At 41.3% G+C, this 12,675-nt stretch overlaps 1 protein-coding gene across 1 annotated transcript; it reads left to right on the plus strand.

Annotated features, from left to right (window-relative positions):
• Nucleotides 1-1,295: 1,295 nt before the first annotated feature.
• LOC140710995 (tyrosine-protein kinase ITK/TSK-like) lies at nucleotides 1,296-11,541 on the plus strand (the record flags this gene model as incomplete). Its single annotated transcript, XM_073013981.1, has 6 exons — nucleotides 1,296-1,546; nucleotides 2,016-2,232; nucleotides 3,474-3,538; nucleotides 3,629-3,747; nucleotides 6,603-6,760; nucleotides 10,346-11,541. Coding segments are annotated over 6 exons (882 nt in total), but the record flags the coding sequence as incomplete, so codon positions are not given.
• Nucleotides 11,542-12,675: the final 1,134 nt, after the last annotated feature.

Here is a 12,675-nt window from a genome sequence, read left to right on the forward strand (position 1 = left end):
GCCTGTGGATTAGGCAGAAGGCTGCCTAATTTTCATTTCTTATCTCCTAGGTTGGTGGTTCTCAAACTTCAGTGTACATCAAAGTCTTCTAGAATGCTTATTAAAAATGTTGACTCCTGGCTCCTATCCAAACACTCACTAAAACGCAATCCTTGATAGGGTCTAGGAGTTTGCTTTTTTTTTTTTTTTTTTTCCTGGCATGGTCTTGCTTTGTCACCCAGGCTGCAAATGCAGTGGCGTAATCACGGCTCACTGCTGCCTTGACCTCCTGGACTCAAGCAATCCTCCCACCTCAGCCTCCCAAGTAGCTATGACTACAGACACACGCTACCATGCCTGGCTAATTTTTAAAAATTTTTTGTAGAGACAGGATCTCATTATCTTGCCCTGGCTGGTCTTAAACTCCTGGGCTCAAGCAATCCTCTTGCCTTGGCCTCCCAAAGTGTTGGGATGACAGGCATGAGCCACTGTGCCCAGCCGAGTCTACATTTTAAACAAGCATGCTAGGTGATTTTGATACAGGTGGTCAGAGGGCAATACTTTGAGAACCACTGCCACGCATGGGCTTCTGTATCCCTAACCAGCACCATGTCCGGCACATAGTAGGTGCTCAATACTGCTTGCTGTTGAGTCTCTGCCTCAAAGCGGTGGAAATCTTGCTGTTTAGGTACCAGACCAAGCATTGGAAAAGGATAATGCTTCTTTAGCCTCCTTATGAAAATAAGGGTATTCTAATAAATGTAGAATCTTAATGTGTCCATGCTGGATGGGATCTCAGATATTATCTGGTGATCCCACTCATTTGGTCGGTGAGGAAACCGAGCCTTGGAATCTCGTATTTGTTTGTTAAACTTTTCTTGAGAACCTCCCATGTGCCAGACCCTGTGCTGGATTGTGCCTCTGCACAAACTGTCTTTGAATCTGTCTCTTTAACTGCCCGTCCGCCCCAGTAAGGCCTAATAGAGTTCTGCGTATATAGCAGACGCTCTTGATAGATGAACGCATGAAAGAATGATCAGCTCAAATGAAATTTACTTAGTGTGAAAAATGACAATAAAAACTTTAGAGTCAGACATAGAAAATGGTTGTGACATTGCAAGAACCCTTTCTTTAATATTTTGATTAACATGGTTTCTTTAATATCTTGATTAATGCCACTCTCCTTCTTCTTTCCACGTTACCTTCCCACACATATTTTCATAGTTTTCTAGCATATCCTATGTTATTAGGTGGGAAAAAAGATTATTTATTTGCCATCTTTGAATTATATTAACATAGGCTAAAATTCTAGATAGGGCTTTATAATCCCCTGGTATCCCAGTACCTTATATCTACCACTTGCTGACCCCAGGGAACTCTCTCTTTCTCTTCCAGGGAAATGGGTGATTGATCCCTCAGAACTCACTTTTGTACAAGAGATTGGCAGTGGGCAGTTTGGGTTGGTGCATCTGGGCTACTGGCTCAACAAGGACAAGGTGGCTATCAAAACCATTCGGGAAGGGGCTATGTCAGAAGAAGACTTCATAGAGGAGGCTGAAGTCATGATGTGAGTGCTCAAAACAGGGATATGCAGAAACTCTGGGTGGAGGAACATCAGTTCCGTGTTCTTGAAATGCCATTCAAATGCCATAGGGTACTATCTCCCTGTGCAAGCTCCCAGCAGTGGCTTCCTATCACACAGAGAATAAAATAAACTCTTCACAGTGGTCTCCAAGGCCCACCATAATCTGATCATGCCTACCTCCCCCTTCTCAGCTCCTACCCATCTCTCTTCCGGTCCATGACATGCCAGCCACACTGGCCTCTGCTCATCTTCACACACACAGCTGACTCCTTGCCATTTGTCAGGTCTCAGCTCCAATGACATGTTTTTGTTTTGGGGAGGGAATGAATATTATTTTCATCCAAACCATAAATTAGACAAAATGACCATTGACTATTTTGGTACCATAATATTTTCGGCATTTTGGGGAGGCTGAGTTTAGGCCATCTCACCCCTTGTCTTTTTCCTCTAGGAAACTGTCTCATCCCAAACTGGTCCAGCTGTATGGGGTGTGCCTGGAGCAGGCCCCCATCTGCCTGGTGTTTGAGTTCATGGAGCACGGCTGCCTGTCAGATTATTTACGCAGCCAGCGGGGACTTTTTGCTGCAGAGACCCTGCTGGGCATGTGTCTGGACGTGTGTGAGGGCATGGCCTACCTGGAAGAGGCATGTGTCATCCACAGAGACTTGGTATGAGCACGCAGGGTGAACACCCACAGGTCCAGGGTAAAGGGACAGGTCTCACTGAAATGACTGGGAATGCATTAATAAATAATACATCACAGACAATCTCCTTTCCTCTCTCAACTTCTCCCTTCCTTCACCTACTTTGGGTGGTCCTAGTGGAAAGTGCTTCATGAGAACTTACTTCTGGGCCCTAATCCCAGTTCAAAGTCGTTCACCTCCTGCATTTCAGTTTATATTCTTCCAAAATGGAGATCACTGCCACCCCTTCTTAACCGCTCTGTGACTCAGTTTCCTCCTGGTAAATTGAGGAAACTGAGTTTGTCTGAAGGTGTTATTCAAGGGTCTACCAGAATCACACTGGGGAAGCCCTTAAGGTCCTCTCAGAATCTCTGGTGGCTGGGACTCCGGAATATTCATTTTAACACATTCCCCATATGATTTGTACACACATTAGAATTTGAGACATACGGCCGGGCGTGGTGGCTCATGCCTGTAATCCCAGCACTTTGGGAGGCCGAGGTGGGTGAATCACGAGGTCAGGATTTCGAGACCAGCCTGGCAAACATGGCGAAACCCGATCTCTACTAAAAATACAAAAAAATTAGCTGAGCTTAGTGGCGGGCACCTGTAACCCTAGCTACTCGGGAGGCTGAGGCAGGAGAATTGCTTGAACCCAGGAGGCAGAGGTTGCAGTGAGCTGAGATCATGCCACTGCACTCCAGCCTGGGCAACAGAGTAAGACTCCATCTAAAAAAAAAAAAATGGAGACACACTGGGGTGTTAATCTCTAAGGGCTCTTTCAAAGCAACATTGTATAATACTAATTAGGGGTCAGGTACTCTCCTTATTAAAGAATAGTTTTAAGAGGATTAACAACATCAAAACATTCTTAATCTAGTCAACTGGGAGACGCTTTCTTCCTGTTATCCCTGATGTTAACATTTCCTATCACATCAGGTTGCATTAGAGCCTATCTTTGGTTAGACAACACCAAGGATTTCTAATTAGAACTCAAGAATGGAGATAAACTTACTCATCTTGATAGTGGATCTTACACATTCAACTTTCCAGTTAACTTCTAGCAGGCATTTGTGAGGCTTAATTAACTTTTGTAAAGCTCCAGGATGCCCTTGTATGACAGCACTGCAGTAAAGCAAAGGACTGGGATTATAGGAGACTCCTTAACTACTGACGACCCATCAGCAGTTTTCCTCTCCTCCTTTGTTTGCCTGTCTCCTCTCCAGGCTGCCCGAAATTGTTTGGTGGGAGAAAATCAAGTCATCAAGGTGTCCGACTTTGGGATGACAAGGTAAAAGAGGGATGTGGTGCCAGTGAAGTCTCAGGAATGGGACTCAGGCCCCCGGAACATTCTGACCTTCTCCCTCCACTCTCTTCCCAGGTTCGTTCTTGATGATCAGTACACCAGTTCCACAGGCACCAAATTCCCGGTGAAGTGGGCATCCCCAGAAGTTTTCTCTTTCAGTCGCTATAGCAGCAAATCGGATGTGTGGTCATTTGGTGAGTGTCATGCTGGGCCCCACCGCCCCAAGATCTGGGCTGCAGGCCAGCTGTTTCCTTTATCAAATGCAGACAACCTTACCCACCCTGAACCCAGTATCGTATCATGAGGGTGTCCCACTGGAGGGTTGTGTAAGAAAGGCCCTGAAAACTATGAAAGGGCCTTCATTATTTTGTTTGTTTTTAGAGATATTGGACATGGTTGGGAGTTAACTTAAAGTGGAGACAGCGTTCTGGTGCCAGCTGCTGTGAAGTCAAAAGCTGGAGAAGTCAAGAGATTCAAATATGAGCCCCTTGAAGTCAGGGACCATGTTTTGTCCAACATTACATTTCCATACTTATCTCTTAATAAGTATTAATATTTATTCATTCAACAACAATTAACTGAGGATCTATTCTATGCCAAGGGCTAATCTAGGTGCTGAGGATGCAATGGTTCATAGGACAGAAAAGACTTCTGTTCTTTTGGAACTAAATTTGAGACGGGAGGAGAGACAGAAAATCACAAAAGATCATAATAACCATCGTAAACCATAACAATCATAAACGAGCTAAGGGATAGAAGATAAAGTCAAGCAATCATAAGTAGGTGCTAGGAATAAAATAAAACAGTAATGGGGCAGAGTGACTAGAATGGAGAGAGGGTCTGCTTTGAATAGGGTGGTGTGGGAGGGCCTTTCTCAGAAGGTAATTCTTTAGCAGAGACTTGAATGATAGGAGGGAGTTGTCACCATTTGAAGAGACAGGGAACAGTGTCCCTGATAGAGGGACCAGCAAGTGCAAAATCTTGGTGCATCCAAAGAACAGGGGGTACTGACTTATTGGGAGAACAATAGACAATGAAGGTGGCAGGCCATGATAAGGAATTAGAATTTCTAAAAAGTGCAAATGGCTATGAATGAATGAATGATGTTGGTATGGTGGGATGTACCAAATGTTCTTGCTGGATTTGTCATGTCACCTGAAGTCATAGTTTGTGCATACTAAAGTGTGCAAAAAATATATACCAGAGAACCTCTTTGATTTGGATTACAAGAAGAATTATACTGTGTACAGAAACTACTTGAAGATTGATTTTTGCCATTCGGTATGAAGGAAGGGTTTGACAAGGTCTTACCAGTAGTAGATACCAGGGGGAGGTTGGCTAGGTAAATCTTTTAGGAGAAGAATGAGTGTTAAAAATCTTCTCCAGCATTTTAGACTATCCATCTCTAGGAGCCAAGTGGTTTGTTAATTATGAGTCCTACCTGTTTCTTAAAACAGTCTCCTATTCACCAAGCCTAGCAGCCACTTCGTTAACCAGGTTTAAGTTACAGAAAGGACTTGAAAGAAATTGTACTAACAGCATTCTTGGATGACCCTCCTCTCCCCAGTATGTATAACTAGGAAGGTTGGGGCTGATGTACAGTCATCTCACTATGGGTGATGAAACTGATCACACTGCACCAAGCAAGGGCTCCACAATGAGACATTTGGAGCAATGGCCACTTTAGCACATTCACCTTCTGACTCTGAATGGGGTTTATTTAGCCAAAGGGTATCAGCCTGGGAATTTCCTGCAGCATCTTACCATTAGAGGGTTGGGCTGAAATTCGTCCCTGCCTAGGATATATTATTTGAAGAGAGTCCAGAAATGAGGTTGATGGATGGATGAATAATAGAAAGAGGTCAATGAAAAAAAAGTGTGAAAAAACTAGGGGTACAAGCCTAAGCAACAGAAACCTGGATGAGCTGAAAGCTCCATGCCTGCATCAACCCATTTGACTTTGTCCTATGTTTTAAGTTGTTTTGCCCTCATTAGCAGTGTGCTATTCAGAACAAGTCAACCTCTTTGTACTTCACTCAATTTTTTTTTATCTATACATATCTCATCTATGCATCTATGTATTAAAGAAATCATTCTGAAACCATGTTTTAGCAGCAGCACATTTTCAAATAAATTTTCACTAAAAATTATCGTGTCTTGGAGTGATAAGCATTCTTATTTAGGGTCAGGTTCTGAATTTCCAACTCCCGAGGCACCTCTGAGTAACACTTGAGATTCTGATCACTGGATCTGGGCTAGGGCCCAGGAATCTGCCATTTGAAAAAGCCTGTGAGATGATTTTTATTCAGGTGTTTTGGGGATCATGCGTTGGGAATGTGTACTCTAAGATTCTCTGGAACAAGCTTCGGAAAGCTCTGGATTAGCTGATTTGCAAGCAGCCTTCTTGCTCTGACAACCTGTGAATATATCAGCACATGATAAAGACAAAGCTGGGTGTGACATTTCTACTAAGGGCAGAAGAGGAAAAGAAAGGGATTAAATCAGAGGTCAAAAATAGACAAGCAAAAGATGTGTTTTGCTTGTTCTGCATGGTATTTTTAAAATTCAAGAAGTTCAACTCTTAATTTTTGACTTTTTTTTTTTTTTAAATCAGAAAATGTGATAATTCTGATCCCTCATTTTCATGTGCCATACTTTGGTTGGAGTCAAATCATAGCTGTCTCCTTAAGACAGAACTGTTTATTTCATTTTCCACAATCCTCCCCAATCCCTATAGTGTCACACCTCCTGCACTCCATTCATTTACATCCTGCATCGTGGTGTTTGAGTCTACAACTGTTAGTTGTAGCATTTGAGTTTGATATAACAAAGGGTCCATCTTGAAAATCCTTCTCCACTACAAAGGTCAGGAAATTTCAGTTCTTTAAAAATAAGACAGGCCTAATAAACCTCAGGTAGACTCGATGTACTTCTGGAGGTAGCACAGGGATCCTAGTGCCAAGGAGTCTGTAATTTCTAGAGGCAGGTTGGTTTGTTTGCTATCTGTGAGCTTTGTCATTCACTGTGCTGTGCTCACCATTTCTCGTAGGTGTGCTGATGTGGGAAGTTTTCAGTGAAGGCAAAATCCCGTATGAAAACCGAAGCAACTCAGAGGTGGTGGAAGACATCAGCACCGGATTTCGGTTATACAAGCCCCGGCTGGCCTCCACACATGTCTACCAGATTATGAATCACTGCTGGAAAGAGGTCAGCAGAGGAAGTGCTTCCCCATGCATTGTCGTATACAATTTCAGGACCTGCCTCCTTCCCTAGAGAAAGGAACCCTCTCGGAAGGATGAGTCAGGAGGGATAACTAATACAGATTAGCAACAACATGACTTTCAGGATCTATTAACAGGATGGATCCCCCATCCCTAAAGGAGCTGACGGTGACCTTAAAGGTTATTTGATTTGCTACATAATGTCACAAGCTATAAGCATAGCTTCAGAGAGGAAGATGGGGTGTGGCCTATGCCAGCTTCCTTCTCGATTTTCTGAGAAGAGAAAAAAAAAATCTATAACATCATAAAACCATTAGAAGTTACAGAAATAACTTCAGGAACGAAGTTCACTTGCGCTATGAAAATATTAAAATGGCTTAATTTGAGTTCATTCTATTCATTCAGCAATTTAAAACGGGGAGGCAATTACTCCGTACCCACCCGGGTGGCTCATTTACCCCATCCTTGGATTGCAGGCCATGGCTTGAGTCCCATCACTGTGAGTCTTAGTCTTTGCTGAGTTAGAAAATCATACATTTCAGCTAAAGTGGAAAGTTGCTGAAATAGAGAATTAATAAAAATTCAGATCATTGTAGGACAACAAGGTGGAATACAAAAAATTTAGAACACTAGGATTTTGTCTCAGCTTTACCGTTTATTTGCCATTAATCTTTGACAATTCTCTGAACTTCCTTTTTCTTACTGTTGAGAGAATTAAATAATGATCGATCTATGAGTTCACAGAGCTTTTATAATCGGAAAGAAACAAACAATAAAGATATAAACAAGGGCATAAAACAAATCTTATCCACTTCATAAGGATTAGCTGCAATAATAATAATGATGGCTGACATGGAGTTAGCACTTTTTTCCTCTTTTAACTATCATGTATTGATTTTTTTTAAATTAATAGACTTTATTTTTTAACTAAAAGTACAGAGTTCTCATATACCCACCTCACCTGAACAGTTTCACTGTTCACTAACATTTGGCATGAGTGTGATACTTTCGTCACAATTAATGAACTTCTATTAATACATTAACTAAAGTTCATAGTTTACATTAAGGTTCAGTCTTTGTGCTGTAGAGTTCTGTAGGTTTTCACAAATTCATAATGCCATGTATCTGTCACTATAGTATCAGACAGAATAGTTTTACTGCCCTAAAAAATCTCCTGTCCTTCACCCATTTATCCCTCTCCTCATTCCCAGACCACTGACAACTACTGATCTTTTCACTGTCTCCATAGCTTTGCCTTTCTCAGCATGCCATATGTTGTCATCATACAGCGTGTAGTCTTTTCGGACTGGCTTCTTTCACTCAGTAATATGATTTAAGATCCCTCCATGTCTTTTTGTGGCTTAATAACTAATTTCTTTTTATTGTGAAATAATATTCCATTGTATGGATATATCACAACTTATTTATCTACTTACCTACTAAAGGAAATTTTGGTTGCTTTCAGTTTTTGTGTTGTTTGTTTGTTTGGGTTTTGGGGGTTTTGTTTTGTTTTGTTTGAAATGGGGTCTTATTCTGTTACCCAGGCTGGAGTGCAGTGGTGCAATCTCAGCTCACTGCACCCTCTGCCTCCCAGTCTCAAGCGGTTGTCCCACTCGGCCTCCCAAGTAGCTGGGACCACAGACGTGTGCCACTGTGCCAAGCTGATTTTTTGTATTTTTGGTGGAGATGGGGTTTGCCACACTGCCCAGGTGAGCTCAGGCAATCAATCCACCCGCCTCAGGCCTCCTGTAGTGCTGGGATTACAGGTGCGAGTGCTCAGGCAGACTGGTGTCTTTCACTCAGTAATATGACTTTGAGGTCCCTCCATGTCTTTGTGGCTTGATAGCTCATTTCTTTTTATTGCTAAATAATATTCCATTGTATGGATATACCACAGTTTGTTTATACATTTACCTGCCAAACGAAATCTTGCTTGCTTTCAGTTTTAAACAATTATGAATAAAGCTGCTATAAATGTTTATGTGGAGATTTTTGTATGCACATAAATTTTCAACTCAATTGGGCAAATGCCTAAGAGTATGCTTGTTGAATCATATGGTAAGACTATGTTTAACTTGTTAAGAAACTGCCAGAATGTCTTCCAAAGTAGCTGTATTATTTTACATTCCCACCAGCAATGAGAGTTCCTCATTAGCATTCGTTGTTTTGGATTACAGTGGTTCTAATAGATGTCATATTACATTGTTGTTTCAATTTGCATTTTCCTAATGACATATGATGTTAAGTATATTTTCATATGCTTATTTGCCACCTGTATATCTTCTTGGTAATATCTATTCAGATCTTTTGCCCATTTTTCAATCAGGTTGTTTGTTTACTTACTGTTGAGTTTTAAGAGTTCTTGGTATATTTTGGATACAAGTCCTTTATCAGACATGTGCTTTGCAAATATTTTCTCCTAGTCTGTGGCTTGTCTTCTCATTCTCTTGACAGCGTCTTCCACAGAGCAGACTTTTAAAATATTTTAACAAAGCTCAACAACAACTTGTTTATTCATGAATTGTGCTTTTGGTTTACATCTAAAAACTCATTGCCTAGCCCAATGTCACCCAAATTTTCTCCTATGTTATTATGGAAGTTTTATAATTTTGCATTTTTACATTTAGGTCTGTGATCCACTTTGAGTTAATTTTCCTGAAAGGTATAAGGTCTGTGACTAGAGTCATTGTTTCACATTGTCCAATTATTACAGCACTGTTTGTTGAAAAGACTATACCCTTTCTCCTCTGTTCGTTTGTTAAATATTAGTTTACTATATTTATATGGATCTATATCTGGGCTGATCCATTAATCTGCTTGTTTATTCTTTCACTTGTACCATCCTGTCATTACTGTAGCTTTAAAGTAAGTCCTGAAGTCAGGTAGGGTCCGTCTTCTAGCTTTGTTGTCCTTCTTCATTATCGTATTGGCTCTCTGGGTCTTTTGCCTCTCCATATAAATGTTACAGTAAGTTTGTCAATATCTACAAAATAACCTGCTGAGATTTTTATTAGGATTGTATTGAATCTATAAGTGAAGTTGGGAAGAACTAACATTTTAACACTACAGTATCTTCCTGTCCATAAGCATGGAATATCTGTCCATTTATTTAGATCTTCTTTGCTTTCTTTTATTAGAATTTTTAATTTTTTCTCATATAGATCCTGTAGAAATTTTCTGAGATTTATACCCAGATATTTCATATTTTGATGTTCTTTAGCATTAATTTCATGATATATTTTTATATGTGATTTAATTCTCAAAACAATTTCATGAGGTAGATACTATTATTATCCCCATTTTACAAATGACAAAACTGAGGTTCAAAGAGGTTAAATAACCTGCTCAATGTCACACAGCTAATTCATGGTACAACTGAAATTAAACACTAGCCTATTGGATTCCAGAATACTTGCTGTTAAAAACTAGGACAATGTATGTGGAATACAGTCTATATGGAAGCACATATAAAACTCCGTAGGGGGTGCTGCTATTAAATTCTGGTTTGTTTTGGATTTACCTATGATACACAAGTACAGGGAGCTTACAGAGTTCTTTTTTCCCTCTCCAGAGACCAGAAGATCGGCCAGCCTTCTCCAGACTGCTGCGTCAACTGGCTGAAATTGCAGAATCGGGACTTTAGTAGAGACTGAGTACCAGGCCACAGGCTGCAGATCCTGAACGGAGGAAGGATATGTCCTCCTTCCATAGAGCATTAGAAGCTGCCACCAACCCAGGACCCTCTAGAGGCAGCCTGGCCTGTGGCATCAGTCCCTGAGTCACCATGGAAGCAGCATCCTGACCACAGCTGGCAGTCAAGCCACAGCTGGAGGGTCAGCCACCAAGCTGGGAGCCAGGCCAGAACAGAAATGATGTCTCTGCCCTCCCTCTAGCCTCTTGTCACATGTGGTGCACAAACCTCAACCTGACAGCTTTCAGGCAGCATTCTTGCACTTCTTAGTAATAGAGAGAGACATGAGTAAGATCCAGATTGCTATTTTTATTGTTATTTTTAACATGAATCTAAAGTTTATGGTTCCAGGGACTTTTTCTTTGACCCAACAACACAGTATCCCAGGATATGGAGGCAAGGGGAACAAAGAGCATGACTCTTTTTCTAAGAAAACTGGTGAGTTAACTAAGGTTAGAGTGAGTGTGCTCTGTTGCTGTGATGCTGTCAGCCACAGCTTCCTGCCGTAGAGAATGATAGAACAGCTGCTCACACAGGAGGCCAGATATTCTGAGAAGCAGCTCTATGAGGTTTTACAGAGTATGCTGCTACCTCTCTCCTTGAAGGGAGCATGGTGAGACCCGTTGGACGGATTGGGGTGAGCAGTTCAGGTCCCATGCTTGGAGCATTAGGTATCTGATGTCTGCGCCAGAACAAGAGAACATCTGACGGTGGAGAACCACGTGGTACAAGAAGAGACCTTAGGTTTTATCACTCCCATGCTCATCTTTTATACGAAGCTGTGCAGGTGACTATGTCTCCTCTTCAGCACAGAACGCTTCCACCAGCATGCTGAGAAGAAATGATTACTTCTGAATACTGACTCTGAGGGGCATCCTGTTTTTCCAGTCTCTGGGAATCAGACCCTTCTCTGCAATATCCGATCCTCATCAACAGAGGGCAGCATTGTGTTGGTCAGTGTTGCTTTGGGGAGCAATTGAAACTTGTTTAGGCCCTAGGGTTGAGCAATTTTAAGGTTGAGACTCCAAGCCTCCTAAAATTCTAGGAGAGAAATAAAGAGTCTGTTCTTGCTCAAACCATCAGGATGGAAACAGTCAGGCACTGACTGGGGTGCTTCTAAGAGGCACGAGAATGCCTACTCTGGCTTGAGCACTTGTGTATGCAAGGTGAATATGTGCTGAACTAGGAGACTTTCCTGCACTATCTCTGTTCACCCTGGGTTCACATCTCCATGAGACAGTATTATTATTCCCATTTTACAAATAATGTAACTGAGGCTTTAAAAAACCAAGATATCTGCCCAAAGTGACGGAACTAGAAAGTCTAGAGCTGGCATTCTAGCCCAAATCTGCCTGACCCCAATACACAGATTCTTTATTCCTATTCGACACTGCCTCCTACTGAAAATGAAAGGGATTGAAGAGGGAATAAATACAACAGAGAGGAAAGATGGAAAGTGAGTAAAGAAGTAAATATAGAACCACTAGCGAATAGTGTTGCTCTGGCAGAGACCACTGTGGTTAATGGCATGGCCCTCCAACTTGGAATAGGATTTTCCTTTTCCTACTCTGTATCCTTACCTTGGTCATGTTAATGACTTTGGAATTATTCAGTTAATGAACCCTTTAATTCTCACAACCCACCAGTCATGTTGCTTGAAGCCATTTATAGATGAGCTTCAAAGCAACTTTAAAAGATTCTTCTGTAGAAGTATGACTTCTTCCTTTTCAGCTGTAGTCTTCTTGAACACTTCATGAGGAGGGACATTCCCTGATATAAGAGAGGATGATGTTGCAATTGGCTCTTTCTAAATCATGTGACATTTTGACTGACTTGAGATTCAGATGCATAACTTTTAATTATAATTATTGTGAAGTGCAGAGCCTCAAGATAAAACTCTGTCATTCAGAAGATGATTCTACTCAGCTTATCCAAAATTATCTCTGTTTCCTTTTTAGAATTTTGTACATTATCTTTTGGAACCCTTAATTAGAGATGATTTCTGGAACATTCAGTCTAGAAAGAAAACATTGGAATTGACTGATCTCTGTGGTTTGGTTTAGAAAATTCCCCTGTGCATGGTATTATCTTTTTCAAGCTCAGATTCATCAAAGCCTTAACCGAACACGTGTAGATACTTCACCTCCCGGTGTCCTATCCCGCAAAATGGGCTTCCTGCCTGGTTTTTCTCTTCTCACATTTTGTAAATG

This window comes from Chlorocebus sabaeus, unplaced genomic scaffold, assembly GCF_047675955.1.
Source record: "Chlorocebus sabaeus isolate Y175 unplaced genomic scaffold, mChlSab1.0.hap1 unalloc_scaffold_1197, whole genome shotgun sequence".
Taxonomy (NCBI): domain Eukaryota; kingdom Metazoa; phylum Chordata; class Mammalia; order Primates; family Cercopithecidae; genus Chlorocebus; species Chlorocebus sabaeus.